The sequence below is a fragment of the Rhinatrema bivittatum genome, chromosome 4 (assembly GCF_901001135.1).
Source record: "Rhinatrema bivittatum chromosome 4, aRhiBiv1.1, whole genome shotgun sequence".
Classification (NCBI taxonomy): Eukaryota; Metazoa; Chordata; class Amphibia; order Gymnophiona; family Rhinatrematidae; genus Rhinatrema; species Rhinatrema bivittatum.
This window is the reverse complement of record NC_042618.1, coordinates 40,021,763-40,049,268: the sequence shown is the minus strand read 5'-3', so window position 1 is coordinate 40,049,268 and position 27,506 is coordinate 40,021,763. Positions and strand designations below refer to the sequence as shown.

Genomic DNA, 27,506 nt, shown 5'->3' with positions numbered 1-27,506 from the left:
ACAGCGACGGGGCGTTGGAGACCGGGGTCGCCTATATGGCCGATGCACTGTATGATCTAGTGAAGACCTCAGCCAGGTGTATGGTCTCCATGGTGTTGACACAGCATCTCCTCTGGCTGAGGATTTGGGCGGTGGATTTATCCTCTAAATTCCAGCTCTGCAAACTGCCCTTTAAGGGCAAAATCCTGTTTGGAAAGGAACTGGATCAGCTGAATCCAAGGGAAATCAGTTGCCGGAAGACAGGAGATCATCCAAGAAGAATACCTTCCCTCCTCGAGCTCGTTTCCGGGACACTCGTCGCTTTAGGACTAGCAGATACACTGCGCCGGCTGCCTCTAAATCGGCTTCTGGGCGTCAGCAGTCCTTGGGTCGCCGGCCGGGTAGAGACTCGGGACATCTGGGTGCAAGCAGCACCAAAGCCTCTCAATGAAGCCACGAGCACCCATTCCATCGTCGAAGCTGTAGGAGGCAGATTGTCCAACTTTTACACGGTATGGGCAAGAATTACCTCAGACCGCTGGGTCTTAGAGGTAATCAGAGACGGGTACGCCTTGGAATTCTCATGTCTGGTTCAAGAGGTGTTTGTGGAGTCCTGAGTGACCTCGCTCAGCAAGCACGAGGCGGTCCAGGGGACGCTGCAATGACTTCTCGACCTCAGGGCTATTGTCCCGGTTCCAGAGACGCAACAAGGAAGAGGCAGTTTCTCAATTTACTTTGTGGTGCCCAAGAAGGAGGGCACGTTTTGTCCCATTCTGGAACTGCAGATAGTGAACCGTTGCCTCCAGATTCCTCGTCTTTGGATGGAGACATTGAGAACGGTGATGGCGGCTGTTCGGACAGGGGAATTCCTAGTGTCCCTGGATCTCACCGAAGCCTACCTTCATATCCCTATCAGTTTGTCACCAGAAGTTTCTGCGTTTCAAGGTATTGGGACAACACTTCCAATTTTGAGCCCGCCCTTTTGGCCTTGCAACGGCGCCTCGAACGTTCACGAAAGTAATGGTGGTGGTGGCGGCTTTCCATCGCAAGCAAGGGATATTGGTTCACCCGTACCTGGATGACTGGTTGATTCACGCAAAGTCTCAGGAAGACTGCGAGAGATCTGTGCGCAGGGTGATGTTCACATTGCAGACCGTGGGCTGGGTGATCAATGTCCAGAAGAGTCAATTGGAACCCACTCAGGTGTTGGTTTATCTAGGAGCCCTATTTGATACCATACAAGGAAAGGTGTTTCCGGCAGATCGGGTATCGCAATTGCAAGACCAGATCCACTCGCTTCTTCGAAGGCACTCTCCCACAGTGTGGCATCATCTTCATGTCCTGGGCTCCATGGCCTCCACCCTGGACTTGGTTCCATGGGCGTTCACTCACGACCATTACAAAGGGCACTTCTGTCATGGTGGAGCCCATTGTCGGAACAGTTTCAGCTGCCAATGCCTCTCCTTCCAGAGTCCCAGACCAGTCTGTTGTGGTGGCTATCGTTCGACAGTCTGGAACGGGGGGTGAATTTGGACCCGCTGAATTGACTGATAATCTCCACTAATGCCAGTCTTTCCAGGTGGGGCGTGGTCTGTGCGGAAAGGTCCGCTCAAGGTCTGTGGTCAGCGATGGAACGATCGTGGTCCAATTGTCTCGAGGCGAGAGCAGTGCACCTAGCCTTACAAGCCTTTCTACCTTTGATTCAGGGACGAATGGTGCGAGTCTTCTCCGACAATGCGACGATGGTGGTGTACGTCGACCGACAAGGCGGGACATGAAGTCCCACGGTGGCGCTGGAAGCATGACTTCTGTTCACCTGGGCAGAACGTCATCTCGGGGGCTTTGCCGCCTCACATTTCGTGGGGGTGGAGAATGTTCAAGCGGACTTTCTCAGCAGACAGCAACTCAATACCGGAGAATGGGAACTGTCCTCAGACGTGTGGAACCGCATTTGTGCCAGGTGGGGCGTAACCCAGTTGGACCTAATGGCAACACAGACAAATATGAAGACGGAACATTTCTTCCATCGACGAAAAGAGCAGGGCTCGGTGGGCATTGAGGCCCTCGTGTGACCCTGGCCCAGGGGAATTCTCCTGTATGCCTTTCCTCCCTGGCCGCTCATAGGTCAGATTCTCTGCCGCATAGAACTTCACCCGGGCCAGGTGGTCCTGGTAGCACCGGAGTGGCCACATCGTCCGTGGTCCGCGGACCTAGTGCATCTAGCTCTCGAAGGCCCCTTGCAGTTGGCTCACCTACCATGTCTGCTCCGCCAAGGGCAGATCTGGAGTATCACATTTCTCTCGCGGCTTGGCATTTGAGAGGCGAAGTTTACGTTTGAAGGGCTATTCCGAGCAAGTCATTTCCACCCTTCTGCATGCGCGACGCCCGGCCACCTCTTTGGCTTATGTGCGTGTCTAGAAGGTTTTTGAGCCGTGGTGTAGTCAACAGGCCTGCGATCCACTGTCTGTCGAGGTTCCTCGAATTCTTGATTTTCTTTGGCAGGGACTGGCTAAGGGACTGGTGTTCAATTCCCTTCGGGTACAGGTTGCAGCCTTGGTGGGTGCCCTGTGGGGAAGGTTCAATGGCTGTTCCTAGGTAGCACACCCGGACATTACTTGTTTTCTTAAAGGGGTCAAACATTTGCAGCCTCCCGTCCACTCAGTTTGTCCGGATTGGAGCCTGAATTTAGTTTTTCGGGTATTTAGCGGTGCCCTTTTTGAACCTCTATACGGATCTTCGTTGAAGGATCTGACTTTGAAGATGGTGTTTCTAGTGGCTATTTGCTCAGCTCGTCGGATTTCAGAGCTACAGGCACTTTCGTGTCGGGATCCTTTTCTGCGTATTTCGGCAGATCCGGGTGTCTTTGCGGATGGTTCCATCATTTGTTCCTAAGGTGGTTTCCTCATTCCACGTAAATCACATGGTGGAGCTGCCTGGGTTTCCACATTGGTCTAAAGACTCTTCTCAGGATAGAAATCTTCTTCTCACAGGACAAGCAGGATGGTAGTCCTCACATATGGGTGACATCACAGGATGGAGCCCAATCAGAGAACACTTTTGTCAAAGTTTCTAGAACTTTGACTGGCACCTACTGGGCTTGTCCAGCATGGCACTAAACCTGCAGCCAGCAGGAGTCCCCCTTCTGTCTTCTTTTTTCCACGCAGCAGTAGCCATGCGGGTTAAGGAGCTCCACAGATATTCCTGACAGGAATTTTCCTCATGGAATTACTAAAAACTTTCATATCCCACAGAGGTCCCTCCTTCGAATTTTTGACTCCACGGTACTCCGGTAAGTTTTTACCTGTTTTTGGTCGATTCCCATCGAGTTTGGCCCTCGCAGCCTACTGGCCGTCAACCGTACCATGGCTAAATTTTTCAAAGGCCATGGCGGCGGGGTTCCGTCAGTGCCCGGACTGTACTCGCACCATGTCCATAACAGACCCGCATAAAGTCTGTGTAATGTGTCTTGGGTGTGAGCATGATGTCCTGACTTGCACCAAATGTGCCTTAATGACACCAAAAGGTCGCAAGGCCAGAATGGAGAAAATGGAACTTCTCTTCCATTCTCAAACTCCGAAGCAGTCTATTGCATCGACGTCGTCTGAACCGGCACTGTCCACTTCGCACCAGTATCGGCCACCGGCCGGTGACTGTCCAGCATCGACGACTTCTCGGCCTTCGACTACCTCTACTCCCCCTCAGGAACGAGGGGATCGTAGAGAAAAACATCGGCATCGACACCGGAAGTCTCGGTGACCCTTTCAGAGACCGGGTCACCGAGGCAACTCTCACCCGGGCGGGTATCGGGAGCCGCGACTCTGCCTTTAATAGTGGTCCCTCCGGCTATGCCTCTGCCTCCTTCTTCCCTTCCAGAGCCAGGGCTGCTTGCTCCAGGTCTCTGTGAAGAACTGAACCGGATGGTTCAGAAGGCCATCGATAAGGCGATGCACGGACTCCAAGGTCCCCCGGTGCCGAAATCGGTGCCGGTCGCGGAACCGACCATAGATCCCATTCCGGCAGCATTAGCACCGCTGCTCTCGAAGATGGAAGCGCTCATAGCCGCTTTTCCACTGATGGATCCTGGGTCACCGATGGCTCCGGTGCCTTCCCCGCTTACCCTGTCATCGGGAGGGGAAACACCGTTCCGCATTCCTCCATTGGGAGTCCTTCCGATGCCTCAACCATCGATGCTGATGCGCCCATCGGTGCCACCGATCCATCCATTGATGCCACCGATCCATCCATTGATGCCACCGATCCATCCATCGATGCCCTCGATGCCTGCACCGGTGCTCTTGGTGCCTTCATCGGTGCCCTTGGTGCCTTCATCGGTGTCTCCAGTACTTCCCTCGATGCCTTCAGATCCTAGACCAGGACCTTCAGGAATACCATCGTCCCGTCCTTCTCAGGTTCCTACAGGGACAGGTGCTGATCCCTATGACACTTGGACTGACGATTCATCTCAAGACACCGATGATTTACCATCGCCACCTTCTCCTACTGAAAGTAGGAAGCGTTCTCCTCCAGAGGACTTGTCCTTCATAAATTTTGTGAAGGAAATGTCTGAATTGGTTCCCTTCCAATTACAGACTGAGCAAGATGATAGGCACCAAATGATTGAGCTGTTACAATTCCTGGATGCTCCCAAGGATCTCCTCAAAAAGAACTGGGAACACCCTGGTTCTGTTGCTCCAGTCAACAGCAAAGCTGATACCACTTATTTGGTCCAGTCAGCCCCAGGATTCCAGAAACCTCAGCTGGATCACCAATCTGTGGTTGTAGAATCTTCCCAAAAGAGGGCAAAAAGATCAAAACCCCACTCTTTCTTTCCCCCAGATAAGAAACAGAAATTCCTGGATGCCATTGGCTGGCATGTCTTCCAGGGATCAATGTTTATCTCTCTGATCGCCTCCTACCAGCTGTATATGACCCAGTACAACAGGGTCTTATTCAAGCAGATACAGGACTTTGCAGAGTCCCTGCCTCAGTAATTCCAGGAACAGCTTCAAACCCTGGTACACAAGGGTTTCGAGGCAGGGAAGCATGAAATAAGATCCTCTTATGATATCTTTGACAACGCTTCCAGGGTATCTGCAACTGCTATTTCGGCAAGACATTATCTGATCTGCCCTGCATAGGAGACAATCTGTTTGGCGAACAGATTCAGCGGACGGTGGCGGAAGTTCAAGGACCATCATGAGACCCTTCGCCAGCTCTCTTATGCCCTCTGAATATTCCTCCAAACAGCCTTTCAGGAAGGATACTAAAAAGTCATTCTTCCGTCCAAAGAAGTCCTATCCACCACCGTCTAGAACTCGTTCCACGAGACCTTTCCAAAAGGTCCAGTCTCATCAATCGCGGAAACAAAAGCCGCAGGCAGCTCCTCAGCTGGGCCCTGCTTCTGGCTTTTGACTCCTGCATAGAGAGCAGCAGCCAGTTTCCACTGCCTCAGATACCAGTGGGAGGTCGATTGTGCCATTTCAACAACAGATGGCACACAATCACCTCAGACCAGTGGGTCCTTGCCATAATCTCGCAAGGTTATCACTTGAACTTTCTCGTCATCCCACCGGACTCCCCACCTCTGACGTGGAGAACATCCAACCACTCACTTCTCCTGGAGCAGGAGATCTCCCTTCTCCAGTCCAGAGCAATAGAGCCAGTGCCCTACTCCCAACAAGGCCTAGGATTCTATTCCCGGTACTTTCTAATCCCCAAAAAATCAGGCGGCGTTCATCCAATTCTGGACCTACGTGCCCTCAACAAGTACCTCCACCGAGAAAAGTTCAAGATGATGATCTTGGGTTCCCTCCTTCCTCTTCTGCAAAAAGGAGACTGGCTCTGCTCTCTCAATCTCCAAAACGCATACACACACATTGCGATAACTCCATCTCATCGCAGGTTCCTGAGATTTCTGGTAGGCCCCATGCACTATCAGTACCGAGTGCTACCATTTGGCCTGGCATCTGCACCACGAGTCTTCACCAAGTGCCTCGTAGTAGTAGCAGCCTTCCTCAGGATTCAAGGTGTGTTCACATCTACCCCTATCTAGACGATTGTTTGATCAGGGTTCCCACTCAGCAAGCTGCTCTCTCGTCCCTACGTCTTACTTTATACACTCTGATTTCGCTAGGATTTCTCATCAACTACACGAAATCCTGCTTAGTCCCATCTCAAACTTCTGTCATTCATAGGGACAGACTTGGACACCTTGCAGGCAAAGGCATTTCTGCCTCGACAGCGAGCTCTCACTCTCATCTCTCTCGCTCACCAGCTACAATCTCAGCACCGCAATACTGCATGCCACTTCCTCATCCTGCTAGGACACATGGCGTCCTCAGTACAGGTTACCCCAATGGTCTGCTTGGCCATGAGTCGTGCAGTGGACTCTAAGGTCACAATGGACTCAGTCCATACAATCTCTATCTACCACTGTCCACATCACCGACTCACTTCGTCAGTCTCTAGCCTGGTGGCAAAATCAGATCAATCTCCTCCAAGGCCTGCCCTTCCAGGCTCCAGGTCATCAAATAATTCTCACCACCGATGCTTCCAACCTCGGCTGGGAAGCCCATGTCACCGATTTGCAGACACAAGGACCTTTGGTCTCCAGAGGAAGCCAAACACCAAATCAACTTCCTGGAGCTGCGAGCAATCCGATATGGTCTCAGGGTATTTCAGGATCAATTTTCCAACCAGGTCATCCTCATTCAGACGGACAACCAGGTGGCCATGTGGTACATCAACAAACAGGGAGGCAGGGGCTCCTACCTACTGTGTCAGGAGGCTGCACAGATATGGACGGAGGCCCTCTCCCATTCGATGCACCTCAGGGCCATCTACTTGCCAGGAGTGGACAATGTGTTGGCAGACAAGATGAGTCGAGCCTTTCAACCACACGAGTGGTCCCTCAACCCCACTGTAGTGGACTCAATATTCCAAAGTTGGGGTTACCCCCACATAGACCTCTTTGCGTCACCTCAGAACCGCAAAGTAGAGAACGTTTGCTCTCTCACTCGCAGCCAACACTCTCAGCCAAGAGATGCGTTCTCCCTCTCATGGGAAACAGGTCTTCTATATGCATTCTCGTGAAGTTGCGTCAGGACAAGGGACGCATGATCCTGATAGCACCTCACTGGCCTCGCCAAGTGTGGTTTCCAATACTTCAGGACCTCTCCATTCGCAGGTACATTCTTTGGGAAAGGATCCGCTTCTGATCACTCAGAACAACGGGTGCCTACGCCAACCCAATCTTCAGGCCTTGTCTGACAGCCTGGATGTTGAAAGATTAATTCATCAGCCACTTAACCTTTTGAAGCCAGTTTCCCGTATCCTGATTGCTTCACGGAAGCCTTCCACGAGAAAATCTTATCTTTACAAATGGAACCGGTTTAAATCATGGTGGTGTTCTCAATCCCTTGAGCCCTTTACCTGTTCCACCATGAAGTTTCTAGACTATCTCTGGCACTTATCAGAGTCAGGTCTAAAAACCTCCTCCATCAGAATGCATGTCAGTGCGGTAGCCGCCTTCCATAGAGGTGTCGGGGATGTTCCTATTTCAGTACAACTCATAACACGTTTTCTGAAGGGCTTGCTTCAACTCAAGCCTCCTCTGTGCCCTCCGGCCCCTTCTTGGGACCTCAATCTGGTTTGGGGTCGGCTCATGAAACCACCATTTGAGCCTCTCCAATCCTGTGATCTTCGCTATCTCACATGGAAAGTGATCTTTCTTTTGGAAATAACATCTGCTCGCAGAGTTAGTGAGTTACAGGCCCTAGTTACCTATCCGCCTTACACTAAACTTCTGCAGGACCGGGCAGTACTCCACACTCACCCTAAGTTCTTACCTAAGGTAGTATCTGACTTTCACATTAATCAATCCATTATACTACCTACCTTCTTTCCCAGGCTCCACTCCAATCCAGGAGAACAAGCTCTGCATACCCTTGACTGTAAACGGGCTCTAGCGTTTTATCTAGACCGTACAGCTGCCCACAGGAAAAGCACTCAATTGTTTGTCTCTTTCCATTCCATCAAATTGGGGCAGCCTTGGGTAAGCAGACTCTCTCCTCCTGGTTAGCGGATTGCATATCTTTTTGCTATCAGCAAGCAGGCATTCCACTTCAAGACCGTGTTAAAGCACACTCTGTGATGGCCATGGCGACTTCAGTAGCACACCTATGTTCGGTGCCGCTTCCTGACATTTGCAGGGCTGCAACCTGGACTTCTCTCCATACCTTTACAGCCCATTATTGCTTAGACAAAGCCGGAAGACAAGATTCCATCTTCGGCCAATCTGTCTTGCGCAACCTTTTCGCAACTTGACGTACCAACACCCTTCCACCTGCCCGTTAGGGTTCAGGATGCCCTCTACCAAATTTCACCTCAGTCCTAGCGCTTATTACACATCTGGGTACATTTGGTGCATTTCTCGGACATCCTCAGCTCGTTACTCACCCATATGTGAGGAATACCATCCTGCTTGTCCTGTGAGAAAGCAAATGTTGCTTACCTGTAACAGGTGTTCTCACAGGACAGCAGGATGTTAGTCCTCACGAAACTCACCCACCGCCCCGTGGTGTTGGGTTCATAACGTTTTCTTATTTTATTTTCCGGCACTTCCTGTAGCTTTAAACAAGACTGAAGGGGGACCCCTGCTGGCTGCAGGTTTAGTGCCATGCTCGGCATGCCCTGTAGGTGCCAGTCAATTTCTAGAAACTTTGACAAAAGTGTTCCATGATTGGGCTCCATCCTGTGATGTCACCCATATGTGAGGACTAACATCCTGCTGTCCTGTGAGAACACCTGTTACAGGTAAGCAACATTTGCTATCTCTTGGATGTGCGCCGAGTCTTACTGCGGTATCTGGAAGTTATCAATGACTTCAGACGTTCTGACCATTTGTTTGTCCTTTTTGGGGGACCAAAGAAAGGAGACAAAGCGTCTAAAGCAACCATTTCTCGGTGGATCAAAGAAGCCATTTGCTCAGCGAACATTGCCCGTAGATGGCAAGTTCCATTGGGTCTCAGGACTCATTCCACTCGGGCCCAGGCTACTTCCTGGGCAGAGTGTCAGCTCTTGTCGCTGCAGGAGATCTGTAGGGCGGCGGTATGGTCTTCTAGTCACACCTTCACTAAGCATTATCGCTTGGGCGTCAAGGCGTCTGATGACTCATCCTTCAGTGAGGGTGTTCTGCGTGCGGGTCTTTCGGGTGCCCACCCAGTGTAAGGTGGCTTGGGTACATCCCACTTCTCTAGACTGATCCTGGTATGTACTGGGAAAAGGAAAATTGGTTCTTACCTGCTATAATTTTCGTTCCTTTAGTACCAAGGATCAGATCAGAGGCCCACCCCTTATTTCAGATTCCAAAAGACTGTGTTGGCTACTGTTGGCCGATAATGTGACTTGACGCATTTCATGAAGCTCCTTGTTGCAGATTGGATTGATGGAGCAGTTATGCATGGTTGGGTTAGTTTACTTTTTGTTTAGGGCGTAGGGGTACTCAGGGTTTTGTTGGTTGCTACCCCTCGCTCTTTAGTTCTGTTAACCTGGGCTTGGGTACAGGACAATGCTGAGGGACTGCAAGTGGCACTCTCATATATATGGCAGTGCCCAAACCTTTGTTCTCTGACTCCATCTGCTTGTAGGGATACACAATCCACTTCTCTGGACTTATCCTTGGTACTACAGGAACGAAAATTAGCAGGTAAGAACTAATTAGTCTTATCACATAGGTGAAATATTTTCATTTATCCAAGGGAGGAGAATCATAATTTTGAGAGAGAAATTTATAAATGTTGTCAAAATGAGCTTTTTCTAATCTTGTATGTATTGTAGGTTTTAGTTTAAAATCCAGTTTTACTGTGTAATAGGCCTGTAATTAACATTAGATGTTTAGTTTTAAAATGCACTTCCCACATAGCACTATGCATGATCACAGATGATCGATTCTATATTAAAATTAGAATTTAAAATGCTTTTAGCATTGCTAGCTCATGGTATTTGTACACTTAGAGCATTGTTCACCAGCTTACTTTGAGAGATACTAATTGTCGAAGCTTTTCTTGTCATAGCTGGAGGCCCAGCTTGAAGATGCCAGAGCAGAGGCATCAAAAGAACGCAAGCTCCGCGAACACAGCGAGCTGTTTTCCAAGCAGCTGGAGGGCGAGCTGGAAACGCTCAAGGTGAGAATTCAGAAAAAAATGGTGCAGGCTGCTATGCATGCTCTGCAGCAGGCTGTCATATGCAAGAGGGTATTTTATAGCTAAATTAACTTTATTTGGTGACTAACTTATTGATCCTGTTTGCATACGTTTTTGGTCTATTTTGGTGCTAAAAGTGCAGGATGTATAGAATATAGTGTAAAAGGGCATACTTTAAACTTCACCACCATTCTCTCAGTACACCCATCCTGACACAGGCCTTGATGATAGTTTATATATAACACACTATTCTGTCAGTCAGTAAAGTACAATGTCCAGAAACAGATTGATTCTTTTGCTTGACTTTGTAGTGAGAACCTTCATATATATAGCTAAAATACATTTCAGGACATAAATTATTCTATTACTGTATATCATTACTGCTACTCTCTAATCATTGCCCAGAGAATTGTTACATCACCTGTAACAGTAAACTATTTTTCAGTGTTTTTCTATTGAAAATAAAATGATACACATGCAATTGCAATTTAAAAAGTTGCAATCCAGTGTCTTATACTGTCCAAAACAGCTGTATTTTAGTGTCAGACTATGCCTGCCTTGGGGGCTTGAAGTTTTATGTGTTTTTCTGCTCATCCATTGCATGTTCTATTTTCTATAGGAAGACACTTTTAAATAGCATCCATTTTAAAACATATGCCCTACTCTAACCAATGACTTGAAAGCGAACATCAATAAGAATGTCTTTCAGACCACATGATAGAGACCAATCACCTTGAATTTAATTCGCATTTCACTAAAGGGATTCATCACCTTTCTCTTTAATAAACCTAAGGTGGAAAGTAATAACAGCGTACATATATCTCAGCAAATTAAAGAGGGTACTACCAAGACAAAAGCTTATAGTGTAAAATTTCAGCAAAAGTAAATTAGGTACAGAGAATCAATAATTGGTGACACCCCCACTTGATTCTTCTATCCGCTCAAGGAATCAAGGAAAGACCTTGAACAAGCTGATCCTTTCCAGAACACTAGTGGCCAGTTATGCTAAACTTTGTTCTAGAATGGGTTACTTCTGAAAGATGTGCAAAGCATTCATTCCAAGCGCCTCAAAACTAATGAAAAATTATTTTAGACATCCATGAAATCAACTTTTCAACCCATCTCACTCTATTCACAGTCTTGATGTTGTATTAAGTATGGGAGCATATCTACCAAAAAAAGAGAAAAAAACTGAGTCGGATAAGGAGTGCTATCTTATAAGCAGTCACACACTGTGGTTGGCAGTTGTAGTGTGAACCAGAATAAATGGGCAGACTGGATGGACAAACTTGTCTTCATCTGCCATTGTTTTCCTAGGACAAGCAGGATAGTAGTCCTCACACATGGGTGACATCATTGGCTGGAGTCGGGCATGGAGCTTTGATCTCAAAGATTCTAGAACTCTAACATGCCCTACTGAGCATGTGCAGCTGTGGCCATCTCCCTGCCCCCTAGGCATAGTCCCTCAGTCTCTTTTTTTCTACAGAGCTGTTTGGTCATGGAAGCCATGTGCTCATGATATTCAGTTTTGCTCTTTTCTCACAGTTCTTGTAAGTGATTTTTTTTCTAGAGCTGCAGCTGTTTTCTTTCCTTAAGGTAGTTTTATTCTTCTGTTCCCTGTACGTACCAGGATCAGTCCAGACTGTGGGTTATGCCCCCCTTCCAGCAGATGGAGTCAGAGCAAAAACTGAGAGGGCGGTCCCTCATAACTGGTCCGCCCTCTGTAAACCTTCAGTATTTCTCTGACTCCAGCAGATGGCAGTTGCACCTTCGGTTGCCCAGTTCATTTAAAGGATAGTTTACAGAATTTCTTTATTCTTTGTTTTCCTCTAATTCTTTCCTTGGATGGATCATAGTTATAAAGTTTAAAAAAAAAAAAAAAAGCATCAGTGTTCAGCTTCTCTGGAGACTTGCAGGCAGAACTTTGTTTTCAGTGACAGATCTGTTTTGTACATTCCGTCTTATGTTCTGTTGTTTTTGGGGTAAGTGTTTACTTATTTCTTACAGCCAGTATTTCAGCTGCCTTAGGGGTGAATGTTGATGGTCCAACCTCTCCCCCATGACCCCCTGCTGCCCTGAAATGCCATTTCTTCCTCGGGGCAGCCTAACAGTTGCAGAGACGCACCATTCCTCTGACTGAACGGGAGAGCGGGTCGTTTCTGACAGGTAGCAGCACTGAATTTCTTGTTCCTGTGAGGAGCTGGGTGCAGGGGGAGGAGTGGCCCAGTCCCTTCCTTCCCTGTGGAGACCCCTGAGAAGTCTCATACCTCAGGGGTCTCATCAGAGAAGTAAAATTCCTCTGTCACTTTAACATCCCTGAGAAGTCTCATACCTCAGGGGTCTCATCAGAGAAATAAAATTCCTCTGTCACTTTAACATCCCTGAGAAGTCTCATACCTCAGGTATCTCATTGTCAGAGAAGTAAAATCTTCTGTCACTTTAGGCTGTCTGGAGGGGAAAAGAAAAAGAGGAAATGTTTTTACTTTTTATTAATCAGTACCCTGTACAAGGACCTGCAGCTTACGAGGGAAGGAGCGGAGAGCAGTTTTCTCTCTCTCCTGCTCGCAGCAGCCAGGCACAGAAGGATTTTGCCATTCCCGCGGCAACTCCTCACCCCCCCCCCCTCCCTCCCGATGCCTCGATTGCCATTTTGTATCCATATGTGGAGAGCAGCCTGTTGCACCTGTTTCTTTGCCAGATGGGGAAAGGGAATTCTCATTTTCCTACTGATATTGTACTTTTATTACACCAAATTTAAGCCCTGTGCAACCAGCTGACCTAGAGCCTGCCTCTCCTTCTGATGTGGCCCCTCCCCCGGGGGGACCTTAAAGAGACAGCACTCCTTTTCTTCTAAGTTTGATTTTAATGCACAAAGCTGTTTTTTTTGTTTTTTTTTTTAGAAACGGAGGCTGAATGGCAGGAGGAGGGACTTATACCAGTGAAGGTCCCCAGGCCATCAGGGGTGTTGGATCCCTCTAAGGGACAGTCAGGACGGACAGTTTTTAATTCCTTGGGGTCTTTATCTCCTAATCTGCCGGACCCTGGGTCACAGGACTTTCTCCTTGGGGATGCAGACGGGGACATTGATGGATCCGCCCCAGACGAATTGGACCAGATCATTAAATCGCTTGGAGAGAATAAGGTGCATAAATTGCCGGAAGATCGTCACTACCCAAACCCGGTTCAGAGGCCAACGGCATTGTTGTCAGACTAGACCGGTGCCTCACAGGACTCCCTCTTCGTGGTCGCAGTCCAGGTCTCATTCCTTTCGAGGCCGGAAACCTGCTCGGAACTCCTCTACGCACGGAGCTTCTGCTACATCTACCCAATGAAATGTTGCCAGTCCACTCTTCAGTTCCCAGGATAGGAGGACATCTTTCCCTCTTCTACGAGGAGTGGATCAAAATCACCTCAGACCGGTGGGTCTTGGATATTCTACAGCATGGTTATGCTTTAGAATTTTCTCGACCTCTCAGGGACAGGTTTGTCTTCTCTCTGTGCAGTCTCATCAAACAGTGCGCAGTGCGACAAACACTGGATCGGCTCCTAGATTTGGGTGCCATTCTCCCGGTACCGGAACAAGGGTTTGGCCATTATTCCGTCTACTTCGTAGTCCCCAAGATGGTCAACAGGACTCTCAAGATACCACAGTTCAGGATGGAAACCCTGCACTCAGTGATTGCCGTGGTACACCGGGGAGAGTTCCTCACGTCCTTGGACTTAACGGAGGCTTGTCTTCATATCCCCATCCTGTAGGAGCATCAGCACTTCCTCTGCTTCAAGCTTTTAGGGCAGCATTTCCAGTTCCAGGCCCTGCCATTTGGCCTGGCAACCGCTCCTTGCACCTTCACCAAAGTTATGGTTGTGGTGGCGGCGGTGGCCCTACGGAGCGAAGGGATTCTGGTCCATCCCTATTTGGACGACTGGCTCATCTGGGCGAAGTCCACGGATTTGTGCCAGCACTCAGTGGAAAGAGTATTACTTCTCCTCCAGTTGTTAGGCTGCATCGTCAATTTTGCCAAGGGCAGCCTCACTCCGGCGCAGTCACTCGACTTTTTGGGAGCTCATTTCGGCACCAAAGTGATGTTTGGATCGGGCCCAATCTTTCCTCTCTCAGGTTCAGTGCTTTCGGAACCTCTGACTTCCCACTGCTTGGGACTATCTCCAGGTGTTGGGCTCCCTGGCCTCCACTATAGATGTAGTATCTTGGGCGTTTCCCACATGCGTCCCTTGCAAAGAGCATTACTCTCCTGTTGGAAGTCGGTGTTTCAGGAATTTCAGACACTTCTGCTGCTTTCATCTCTAGCCAAGGTCAGCCTGACCTGGTGGCTCAACCTGGATCCCTTGCTAAGAGTGGTGGACCTAGAGGTTCCGCAGTGGGTGATCATTAGGACAGACGCCAGCCTCGCCGGCTGGGGGGCTGTGGTGGACCTAGAGGTTCCGCAGTGGGTGATCATTAGGACAGACGCCAGCCTCGCCGGCTGGGGGGCTGTGTGCGGACGCCAATCGACGCAGGGGCAGTGGACGCCAGTTCAGTCAGCGTGGCCCATCTGGAGACGAGCGGTTCTTCTGGCGCTGAAGCGCTTTCTGCCTCTAGTCCATGGCCGAGCAGTCCAAATCCTCTTCGACAACGCAACGACAGGGGCATACATCAACCATCAGGGAGGGACAAGGAGTCTCCATGTTACTCAGGAGACGAACAAGCTAATACTGTGGGCGGAACTCCATTTGTCCCATCTGGCAGCGTCTCACATTGCAGGCGTACGCAATGTTCAAGCGGACTTCTTAAGTCGCTAACGCTTAGATCCTGGGGAGAGAGAGCTGTCCCAGGAAGCAGTGTCACTCCTCTTCACGCGATGGGGGACTCCCCATCTCGATCTGATGGCCACTCAAAGGAATGCGAAGGCTCCGTGCTTCTTTAGTCGCAGAAGAAGAACAAGGCGCAGAGGGCGTCGATGCCTTAGTCCTCCCATGGCCGCGGGACCTCCTGCTCTACATCTTTTCGCTTTGGCCCCTAGTGGGAAAGGTGCTCCGAAGAATACAGTCACCAGGGGCCCATGATCCTGGTAGCTCTGGAATGGCCTCGACGGCCGTGGCTTGCAGACTGTCAACCCTAGCGATGGACGGCCCAACTTCGACTGAGACATCTGCTGAACCTTCTCCGACAGGGCCCGGTATTTTTCGACCAGGAAAATTGCTTCTGTCTAGCAGCCTGGCTTTTGAGCGGCGCTGGCTGAGAAGAGGAGGGTACCCAGAGGCTGTTAACTCCACTCTTCTCAAGGCTAGGAAGTCTTCCACCTCCATGTCCTATGTCTGGGTCTGGAAAGTTTTTGAGTCTTGGTACCAGTCTCCTCGTCATGCGACAATACCCCCAGGTCTTATCGTTCTTGCAGCAAGTACAGGTGGCAGCCCTTGGTGTGCCCTCCATCATCAGGATGGAACTACTCTTTCATCGCACCCTGACCTAGTCCGGTCCTTAAAGGGAGTAAAGCATGTGAAGCCACTGATACTCAATTTAGGTCCTTCGTGGAGCTTGAATTTGGTCCTTCAAATTCTAGGCGGTCCACCGTTTGAACCTCTGAAGAGAACTACTTCACTCTCAGGACAGTATTCCTGGTGTCTTATCTGTTCCCCTCACAGAATTTCGGAGCAGGGTATCCTTGTGTACCGTACCATCTTTTCTACCAAAGGTGGTCTCGTTCTTTCATTTGAATCAGTTGGTGGAGCTGCGGTCCTTCCAGGACAAGGATTCCAGAGAGCTTAGACTCCTTGATGTCAAGTCGTCCTCCTTCGATGTCTGGAGGCTACCAATGCTTCCGTTTATCGGATCACCTCTTGTCCTCTGGAGTGGTCCCCAGAAGGGAAACCAGGCTTCTAAAACCACCATTGCCTGCTGCTAAAGGAAGCAATTTCTATGGTGTATGTTGACGCTGGGCGTCCACCGCCAGACGGTATAAAGGCTCATTCTCTCCGAGCTCAAGCAGCCTCCTGGACAGAAAGCCAAGCGGCCTCTCCGCAGGAGATTTGCAGAGCGGCTACCTGGAAGTTGTTACACACATTTGCCCGTCACTATCGCTTGAATCTTCAATCATGGGCTCCTTTGGGGCTCAGGTCATTCGAGCTGGGCTATCAGTGGCCCACCCTACTTAGGGAAGCTTTGGTACATCCCACGGTCTGGACTGATCCTGGTACGTACAGGGAAAAGAAAATTATTCCTTACCTGCTAATTTTCATTCCTGTAGTACCGTGGATCAGTCCAGATGCCCACCCTATGGATTGTTGGGGGTTCTTTGGGATAATCTTTCAGCTCGACTGTGTAATTATTTCAGGATCGGTTTGGGACTGATTAAGAGTTCAGGTTGCAAGTTTTTTGCTTAGACTTGTTTACAGTTGATATTCAATTTTGTATTGATCCATCCAAGGTGTTTTTCCTTATTGCTTGGATATTCTTAATACTGAAGGTTTACAGAGGGCACACCAGTTATGAGGGACCGCCCTCTCAGTTTTTGCTCTGACTCCATCTGCTGGAAGGGGGACATAACCCACAGTATGGACTGATCCATGGTACTACAGGAATGAAAATTAGCAGGTAAGGAATAATTTTCTTTTTCCTCTTCTTTCCAACTATCTGCTGACCACATGATGAGCTTTCCCCTATGCAGCCTGGCAGAGTCTGTTACTATCTTTAAATTTTTTTAAAAAATAAAATAAAAACTGCTTCTGCAGTTTTGTATCTGTGTCCTCTCCTTGCTGTCTCCTTATTCTCCCTTTCCTTGATGCTGGCAGGACTGACTTATGCAGTCTGTCAGTGATCCATGTAGGCTGCTGAGCCTGGGGACTCGCCTGAGTTCTGCCCGGGCTGGAGTTCCATGTCATTTCACCAATCAATCTGCATCGATGGATTCAGATGTTGCAGGGATCGAGGACCATGCCATTTCTGTGGGGAGGGAGAATTCATCCTCCCCACATTCCAAGGAACTAGTCTCCACAGACGGGAGCCCTGGATGACATAGCCTCCTCTCCTGCATGTCAGTCTTGGCAGAGCAGTCTCCTTGGGGGAGAGAGGGTGAGCAGTAGCCTGAGCTAGCAGGTTGCTGCCGCACCTCGGTGCCATGCCCAATAACGGTTTCCCATGCACATCTGTAACCAGCGCACCGTTCATCTGATACATCGATGTCAGGATCACGTTGGGAACCAGGCCCATTGTTGTGCACCATGGTCACTCTTGATGCCATTGTGGTATTTGACAGCCCACGATGCCATAGATGCCTTCAGTGCCATTGGCATCGGTGGAAGTGGAGTCTCACTGCACCAGCTTGGGCATCGATGTGGCAGAGGTAGCAGCACCATTGATCGAGGTTGCACTGCCCTCAATACCACGGTGCCATTGATGACATGGTGCACTCGATGCAGTGCCCACATTACCATTGATGCCACTGTGTTCTCGACACCCACAGGGCCTTCGACACCTGCGAGCTATCAATGCCATTGATCCCATCAAGGTACGAGCGCCACCCTCAAGGCTGTTGAGGTTGAAGTAGTGGCAGGCCCTCAGTGCTGTCGAGGTGTATAGCTTTGATGCTGCGGCAGCCCTCGATGCCGTCGAGGTGCGTACCCTTGATGTGTGGCCGCTCACTAGTTCGTCGTGCATGGCCTCAATGCCATGGCAATGTGGTGCTGCCCCAATACCATTGACACCCTTGAGGCCATCGAGGTGCGGAGCCACCGGTTCCTTTCATTCACACCTCGATTATATCAAGCACCACTGACCCAGGCACTGGGTTCACTATTGAGCGCCATGGTTATCCCTGAATCCATCGACTGCTGGGGCTTTTGGAAGCCACCTTGTGACCCTGCAGCCCTCTGGTGACATGGGTTTTTGGCCTTGAATGGATCGAGAGCAGGGGTCGCCATCTACTCGAGGTACACTGAGGCAGCCGAGCACAGTGGTCCCATGTCCTCGAGGCTCCTTGGTGGTGTCCTCTATGAGGCACTGAGGAGCGCTGTGCTCTTCCTTCATTGATTATGACTATTGGACCTTGGCTGCTGATGATCTCTGCATTGGAGGCCCCTGCCGGGATGTGTACACCTTTGGAATTAATGGGCCCTAGTGAGGCTCTCGTCAGCTTTAGTACTTGCGAGGCCATTGAGCTCGCTGCATCTTTTGCGTTGGGTCCCCCTTCGCATTCGGTTACCGGTAGGTATCCTTGGCTTTTGCCTCCGCAATTCACTATCTATTCCCGACTCCCATTTCTGGGTCCCCGTCTGTCATCGTCTGCGCGCCATGCTCTTTTTCAGTGGCAGCATCGGGTTTTCGATGGTGCCCCAGTGTCCACAGACTATGTCCATCACGGATCCACATGAGATATGCATCCTCTGCCTGGGGGCCTCACACGACATCCGAGGGGGTCATTTGTGCGACCAGATGACCCCCAAAGGACGTCGTGCTTACCTAAACAAAATGGAGAAACATTTTGGCTCTCCAAAACCGTCCACTTTGTGTCTGTATCCTCCACGCCTAAGGACCACAGGGAACCTTCCCTGTCTCTCCCCCTGGTGGATTCCACTCTCCAATACCCCTAAGGATCGCAGAGAGGGAGATCTATCCATGGCGATCTCTCCCCTCCCCCTAACCTTGGTGTCGTCATCGTTCTCTGTGCCAGGGAAAGACCGGGCCAAGCACTGAAAACCCAGGAAGTATCGACACTGGTCACTGTCCCGACTCTGTTCCGGAGTGGCATCGGCAGCCACCGAGTTGCCACTGAAGCGGCACCATCCACCGGAGGCCCCATCCTCCAGTTTCTCCAGTAGCCCAAGGCGTTCCCCATTGGCAACGGTGCTGGGCACCGGGCCCCTCATGGTTCTTCCGAGGGTGTGCCAGCCACGCCTTGTCCCCCCTCCATCAGTCCTCACCACACAGGACTTCCAGGAGGAGTTGGACCGCAGGGTGCAATCGGCGGCCTCAAAGCACTTCAAAGTGTCGAGCTGCCGGCACCACCGATCCCCATACCAGTACTCGAGCCTCCGCCTTCCATGCTCGCGCCCCTGCTAGAGCGTCTGGACATACTTCTTGGCACCCTACCAATGCAACTGGTGCCCGAGAGACCCCCGATGCCTCCTCACCCACTGATGCCCTCCACCAGAGTTATCCCGATTCCCGGGTCCTCCGAGGAGGATGAGGCCACAGGGACCGGGCTCTCATGCCCACGGTTCCCCAGGCCGCCACCAGTTCCCCCCGGTGTACCACGGCTGATGCCCCCCTCGATGCTCGAAGAGGAACGGCGACCTGCGCCCCATTCTCGACCTCAGGGCGTTGAACTGTTTTCTCGTAAGAGAAAAATTGAAGATGGTTTCTCTGGGCACACTGATTCTGCTCCTCTGAAGAGGAGACTAGCTGTGCTCCCTTGACTTGAAGGAGGCTTACGCACATATTGCAATTGTCCCCAGCCACAGGAAGTACCTCCGCTTTCTGGTGGGGATGGCACATTTTCAATACAAAGTGTTGCCCTTTGGGCTGGCATCAGCCCCACGCTTCTTCACAAAATGCTAGGCGGTGGTGGCTGCCTATTTCAGATGTCACTTGGTCCACGTCTTTCCATACCGGGACGACTGGCTGATCCAGAGCGATTCACACTCCGGGGCCATGAACGCTCTAGCCTTGATGGTCACCACCTTGCAGACTCTGGGATTCATTATCAGCTTCCCCAAGTCACACCTCAATCCATCTCCGGCTAGACTTCATCGGTGCCAGGTTGGATACAGCACAAGCGAAGGCTTTTCTGCCCAGGGACAGACTGCTTGCCCTCTCTTCGCTGGCTACCCTCGTTTGCAACAAAGTGACTATACCAGCCCGTCTGCTGCTCCGCCTATTGGGCCTTATGGCGGCCTCTGTCCACATGACTCCCTTGGCCCGCCTTTGCATGAGGGACCCGCAGTGGGCCTTGCTGTGTCAATGGCAGCAGGCATCCCAGGATTTGAAAGCACCAGTGACACACAGTCCCTCTCCATCTCTCCCTAGCCCTGGTGGGAAGCCCTGTCCAATCTGAAGATAGGGCTCCAATTCCAGCCTGCCCCACCCCAGCTGACCCTCACTACCGACGCCTCGCCTCAGGGGTGGGGGGCCCACACGGACAGCCTAGATACTCGGGGCCTTTGGACTGCGGCAGAGTCCCGCTGCCAGATAAATTATCTGGCGTTGTGGGCGATCTGGTACACCCAGTGGGCCTTCCAGGACAGGCTCTCCTCCAAGATCGTCCTCATCAGAATGGACAACCAAGTGGCGATGTGGTACATCAACAAGCAGGGAGACACGGGCTCCTTCCCCCTCTGCCAGGAAGTGTTGCTGGTCTGGGATTGGGCCCTCTCCAAGGGGATATATCTGCGAGCCAGATACCTGCCGGGCCACCTAAACATGTTGGCAGACTACCTCAGCTGGTCCTTCCAGCCGCACGAGTGGTCCTTGAACCCAGCGGTAGCAGCCAGTCTATTCCGCCGCTGGGGCTCGCCGGAAATGGACCTGTTCGCCTCTCCCCACAATCACAAGGTGAGCATGTTCTGCTCCCTGATCCCGGGGAAGGGCCATCCAGCCTGTGACACGTTCTCCCTTCACTGGGGACAAGGCCTCCTGTATGCATACTCCCCAATTCCACTCCTCTCAAAGATTCTGATGGTGCGAGAGGACGGGGGGACCATGATTCTGGTGGCACCCTCCTGGCCAAGGCAGATGTGGTTTCTTCTGCTCCAGGACCTGTCTATGAGTACATCAGTTCTGCTGAGGACGGCCCCGACCTCCTATTGCAGAACCCAGGGCACCTTGTGCCACCCAAACCTCTGGGCCCTGGCCCTGGCCCTCATGGCATGGATGTTGAGCGCATGATCCTCCAGCCCCTGCAGCTCTCGAACGGTCTCCAGGGTCTTGATTGACTCCCGGAAACCTTCCACTCGGAAGTCCTACAGCTTAAAGTGGAAGTGTTTCTCCACCTGGTGCGGTGCCCACGGACGGGACCCTTTCTCCTGCCCGCTCAGCCCCTTGCTGGATTACCTGTGGCACCTGTCTGAATCTGGCCTCCAAACCAGCTCGGTCCGAGTACACCTCAGCACCTACCACCAGGGGGTTGCTGGGGCACCCATTTCAGTACTGGTTGGGCGCTTCATGTGGGGCCTAGTCCAACTGAAGCCCCTGCTTCGCCCGCCGGCAACCCCATGGGATCTCAACGTCATCCTGGCGAAGCTCATGTGGTATCCTTTCGAGCCTCTCAAATCCTGCACCCTGAAGTTCCTCACCTGGAAAGTTATGTCCCTGGTGGCGATAACTTTCGCTTGCAAGATTAGCGAGATCCAGGCCCTGGTTAAGTACACTCCCTACATGAAATTCTTCCATGATCGTGTAGCGCTGCACACGCATCCAAAATTTCTGCCCAAGGTGGGGACTGCTTTTCACATCAACCAGTCAATCATCCTACCCACATTCTTCCCATAGCCTCACTCTCGCCCAGGGGAACGTGCTCTACACACCCTAGACTGCAAGCGAGCATTCGCTTTCTACTTAGATTGTACAGCGAGTCTCTCCACCCAGCTCTTTGTGTCTTTTGACACCAACAAACTAGGAACAGCAATGGGGAAGCAGACCCTATCCAACTAGCTAGCAGATTGCATTGCCTTCTGCTATGAGCAGGCAGGCCTCCAGCTGGCTGGCAAGGTGAAGGCTCACTCTGTGCGGGCTATGGGTGGCGTCAGTGGCCCATCTGCGTGCGGTCCCTGTCGCAGAAATCTTCAGGGCCGCAACCTGGAGTTCTCCCCATACATATGCAGCCCATTACTGTCTCAACAAGGATAGTCACCAGGACAGTGCTTTTGGCCAGTCTTTCCTGCGTAATCTATTCCAATCCTGAACCTAACTCTTCTCATCGTGCCTCGGTGGGACCAGACTGTCCCTGTTTCCCACAATACCGCATTTGTGTTGTGCCTGTTGGCACCTTGTTCGGCCACTGTGGGTCCCTCTGTTCACAGAGAGGCAGTCTGGAGCTCTGTAATCACCCACATGTGAGGACTACCATCCTGCTTGTCCTAGGAGAAAGCACAGTTGCTTACCTGTAACAGGTGTTCTCCTAGGACAGCAGGATGTTAGTCCTCAGGAATCCCACCCGCCTCCCCACAATGTTGGGTTCCCCTTCATTTTGTTTTATTTTTTCGCTCGTATTTTGCTATCTTATGAGACTGAAGGGTAAGCAACTGTGCTTTCTGACCATTACCAAGCATGAAATTAAGGTGTAAATCAGGGTTGGGCAACTCAGGACCTGAAGGGCCACAAACTGCTTGTGGTTTCAGGATAATCCTAAAGAATATGCATGAAATAGATCTACATACCAGTTGAAGCAGTGTTCATGCAAATCTCTTATGCATGCTCATTAAGGATGTCCTGAAGACACTCAACTGGTTCATGATCCTTAAGGACTGGAGTTGTCCATCCCTGGAGTAAGTAAATCTTTGGTAAAAAGAAAAATGTTTTGACCTTTGGAGGAGACCATGCATTGTCTAAATAATTTTAAAGACTTCTTGATAGCATCATTGAAACATTACTTGTAAGCAATGTTTTGTCATTCTTAAAAGGATTTTCCTGTAGTCCAGCCTGTGATTTTGAACACAGGATTTGCAAATTCCAACATTTTCTTGTCAGTAGAAAAAACCTACTGACTACCTCTTCCCTTTGCTTTGTTTCCATTGCTCCTGTGGCTTGTAGGTAAAACAGGGAGGTCGCACAGCTGGAGTCGCGCTGGAGCACCAGCAGGAGCTGTCCAAGATGAAGTCTGAGCTGGAGAAGAAAGTCTTATTTTATGAAGAGGAGCTGGTCAGGAGAGAGGCCTCCCATGTTTTGGAAATCAAACACGTGAAGAAAGGGATGCACGATTCCGAGAGCCAACAGTTAGCTCTACAAAAAGAAATCCTGATGCTAAAAGATAAATTGGAAAAGGCAAAGCGTGAGCGGTACGGTTCAGATGAAAACGGGAGGTGGCTCTAGAAGCATTAAGCAGTGTATTTTTTGTTCACCAAGCTATAAAAATATTTTTATTTCCTGTTGTACCAGTTTATAATGCTTGTCAACAGACTTTATCAGATCATGTCTCTCTTTCAGACACACTGAGATGGAAGAGGCAGTGGGGACCTTAAAGGATAAATATGAGCGGGAGCGAGCCATGCTGTTCGAAGAGAACAAAAAGTTCACCACAGAAAATGAGCGGGTAGAGTATAATGCCATTCTTATAGTGGTCCGTACAGGATTATCATCATAGGCCTTTGTCTTACTGTACCTGAGATTAGTATATCCTAATAATGTACTTTAGAATGACACAATAACAAAATACTGCAGAATATACTTGTTTGCAAAGAGCAATAGCATACTGCCTTTGTAAAATGGAAAAATGATTAAAAGAATTCTGCGTAATTACCCAAATAAATCAAAACAAATTCATCTGGTCTCCAAGACTAGTTGAGCATAGAAATTAGAAAGTTGTTTCCTTATTGCAGGGATAGCCAACTTCGGTCCTAAAGAGCCACAAACTGACCAGGTGTTCAGTATATTTACAATTAATATGCACGAGATAGATTTGTATATATTACTGTCATTGTATGCAAATCTATTTCATTCATATTCATTGCGGATATCCTGAAAATCAGGTCTGTTTGTGACTATCAATGACCAGAGTAGGCCATCTCTGCCACTTTATATTCTGTCCAGATATGCTTGGGCTTGCACTCTGGGCAAGAGATTTTGCTTTAGGAGGCTCTTTAGTTTGACAGAGTTGTGTAAAACTGAACAGCCTTCATCTTAACAAAGGAACCATTCCTTTGTCTTTGACCCCCTAAACGTTTTGTTTACTGAAGATTTAAAAAAAAAAAAAAAAAAAAATTGTTTCAGATTAAAATAAGTGATTTCTAAAATAATCCCTGCTTAAGTATCAATCTTGTTAGCCACTTCTGTTTTAAAAAGCACCTGCAGGGCTAGCCTGATGGCTTAGTTAAGTGCAGTGCATTGCCATTCAGATAGCACCTGCTTCAATTCCTGGATTGGGTCTTCTGCTCCTGGGTCAGCTACGGATGCTGCAGAAGCAGCATTCACAGCTTCTGGATGGGCTTGGGTGTCAGTCATTGATTAAAGGTGACAATCTAGTGTCTGAATTTAGGTCCCATGATTGCAGGGTTCTTTTTTTTTTCTACTTTGCATCAGATAGACATAAAAAATATAATAAAAATTCATACAAGAAATTCTCTCATCATTTAGACCTTCCAATCATAAAGGGAGAGAAGAGAAAAAGAGAATTAATCAAAGAAAAGGAAAAGACCAATACATGAAAGCCCAATCCTGTTTCCAAAAAAGATAGTCTGCATTTGACCTATTGGGGACACAGATGAAACAACCAGCATTCTCCTATCGAAAAACTCCTTAACTGCTCAAGAGCAAAAAAAAAAAAAAATTCAGTTCTATGTTTAACTACAGATTTGCAGGGTTATCTTAATAAGAAGGAGGCTCCCAGAGTCTGTACTGCTGGCAGAAAGCCAAGAATTTTCTCTTCCTTTCTTGCATTACCCTAGCCAAATCAGGATAAATCCTGACCAGCTGGCCCAGAAAATCCACAATAATATTTTTGAAATAACTTTTCATAATATATCTCAAATCATGCTCATTAAAAGACAGAAACTAAAAGCATACACCCCCCCATGATTGCAGGATTCTGATTGTAACCCTGGTGTATGGCCCCTGGCCCGGATCTGTCACTGCAGTGCATAGACTAAATTTAAGTTGAGAGGGGATATTAAAATAGAGAAAAATTCCCTGGGTAATCGTGAAGATCCTAGCCCTGCTTCCTAGTGAGCCGGAAGTACAAAGGAGCAGGATGAAATTGCCTGGTCAAAATAAAAACTGCTAAAATTGTATATGGAAACAGAATATGATTTTTGGGGACTCTCTTTCAGCTTTGTTCCTTTGTGGATAAACTGACAGCACAAAATAGGCAGCTGGAGGATGAGCTACAGGACCTGGCAGCAAAGAAGGATTCGGTTGCTCACTGGGAAGCTCAAATTGCAGAAATTATTCAATGGTACGTTCTTTCTGGATGCTGAGTATTCAAGCTTATGAAATACTGGAATGCTTTTTGGTAGTCTGATTGTCTGCGGGATTTAAAATATAGTCAGTGCAAATTGCTATGGTCATGTGCTGTGTTGGCTGCCTGTCATTTTTCATCACTTAGGTTAATAGATTGCCTTCTGCACTTTTATTCTTTGGACTAAAAATAATTTCCAGCTTTTGAAAACTCATAGATAAAGCAGTTATTAAACAAAGACTGTCTTGAATCTTGTTAAAACTATTTATAGATAGGTTTCTCTTGTGCAATTTTTTTTAACTTGCGCAATCAAGTCTAGTTTGGGGTTTACTTGGACCACAGTAGTAATTAAGTAAACTCTAAAATTGAGCATTTAAATTGTTTTGTGACCCAGGATTTCATACTTTAATCACCTGGTAGTCCTTTAGATCATTCTACTGAGTACTGTTTGTGCACCTGCAGTAGTTCTACTGCATTATTTTCAGTATTTTTTTCAGTGTACATAAGACCTGCCATACTAGGTTAGAACAAGGGTCCATCAAGCCCAGCATCTTGTTTCCAACAGTGGCCAATCCAAGTTACAAATACTTGGCAAGTACCCAAACATTTAAATAGATCCCAAGCTACAATTCCTTATTGATTAATAGTAGTTTATGGACTTCTCCTCTAGGAACTTATCCAAACCTTTTTTAAACCCAGTTACACTAATTGCCATAACCACATCCTCTGGAAATGAATTCCAGAGCTTAATTATGTATTGAGTGAAAAATAATTTTCTCCGATTTGTTTTAAAGGAGCTACTTGCTAACTTTATGGAGTGTCCCCTAGTCCTTTTATTGTCTGAGAGAGTAAATAAACGATTTACATTTACCCAAAGTTCTTTCATGATTTTGTAGACCTCTATTATATCTCCGCTCAGCTGAACAGCCCTAACCTCTTTAGCCTTTCCTTATAGGGAAGCTGTTCCATCCCCTTTATCATTTTGGTCAACCTTTTTTGAACTTTCTCTAGTGCAGCTATATCTTTTTTGAGATGCGGCGACCGGAATTGCACACAGTTTTCAAGGTGCAGTCTCACCATGGAGTGTTACAGAGCATTACGATATCCACTGTTTTATTTACTATTCCCTTCCTAACATTCTGTTTGCTTTTTTGACTGCCACAGCACACTGAGCCGAAGATTTCAATGTACTATCTACTATGATGCCTAGATCTCTTTCCTGGGTGGTAATTCCTAATATGGAGCCTAACACTGTGTAACTATAGCAAGGGTTATTTTTCCCTATATGCATCACCTTGCACTCTCCATATTAAATTTCCTAGCATGTAGCCATATGGACTCAGGACCAATGGGTTTATGCTCCCCTGGCAACAGATGGAGACTGAGTCAGGTTTCAAAGCTGACGTCACCCTAGATACACCCCTGCAGTGTCCTCAGCCCTTCAGTATTTCTCTGTCTCCAGCAGATGCGGACATGTTTTCCCTGTGGGGATCACTGTACGTTTTGGAAGAAGAGATTCTACTTTTAAATGGGAGAAAAGATTGAGCCCTGCTCTCCTGCAGTGATACCTAAAGGTCCCTCCCACAGTTGAGAATTCCTGAGGTGATTTCCTAGATCCCTCAGAGGTGTGCCTTGGTCCAGTAGCCAGTTCCTGTCATAGACTTTGCTGCTGAAGCAGCTGAAAAGCAGCAGGTGCAGGAAGTTGAGCATGGCAGTGTCGGCCAAAGCCCTTTTCCCCTGCAGCAGGAGACAGTCTCTGTTAAAAAAAAAAACCAAAAAAAAAAAAAAACAAATTTCCTCCTGATTCAGAGACATTGGAGGGGTTTCAGTAAGACTTCTTCCAGTCTCCTTGCTCAGCGTGCCATACCGACCTCATTCCCAATCCCATTGGGGTAAAGGGAAGTGGGCTTCCAAGCAGCTTGAGCGGCCCCCCCCCCCCACAATGGACTAAGCCCTGCTTTAGGCTTGGTCAGCACACTGCGTAGTAGGCTGTGGCTGTGCCATCTTGCGAGTGTTTTTGTGCCTGTATTGCTCACCATAGAGCTTAGGTATGTGCAGTGCGTGTCGGCTCTGCACATGCACTGTGCGCAAAATGTCACACCCATGCGTACGTGCACAACTTACTAGGTACAGAATACAAGTAAAGCCAGGTGCTCGGGCTGTGTGTGTGCCTCGCTGCGGCCCGCATAGGTGCCCAAAATCTGTGCACATAGAATTTTAAGCGTGA

General features: G+C 48.9%; 1 protein-coding gene across 1 annotated transcript in view; it reads left to right on the top strand.

Annotated features, from left to right (window-relative positions):
* The window catches only part of CDC42BPB (CDC42 binding protein kinase beta), a 412,316-nt gene that overhangs the window by 242,138 nt on the left and 142,672 nt on the right, over nt 1-27,506 (top strand). The window contains exons 15-18 of the mRNA XM_029597996.1: nt 10,051-10,163; nt 22,921-23,165; nt 23,314-23,419; nt 25,152-25,276. Coding sequence (XP_029453856.1) covers nt 10,051-10,163; nt 22,921-23,165; nt 23,314-23,419; nt 25,152-25,276 — 589 coding nt within the window. The remainder of the gene's footprint in view (nt 1-10,050; nt 10,164-22,920; nt 23,166-23,313; nt 23,420-25,151; nt 25,277-27,506) is intronic.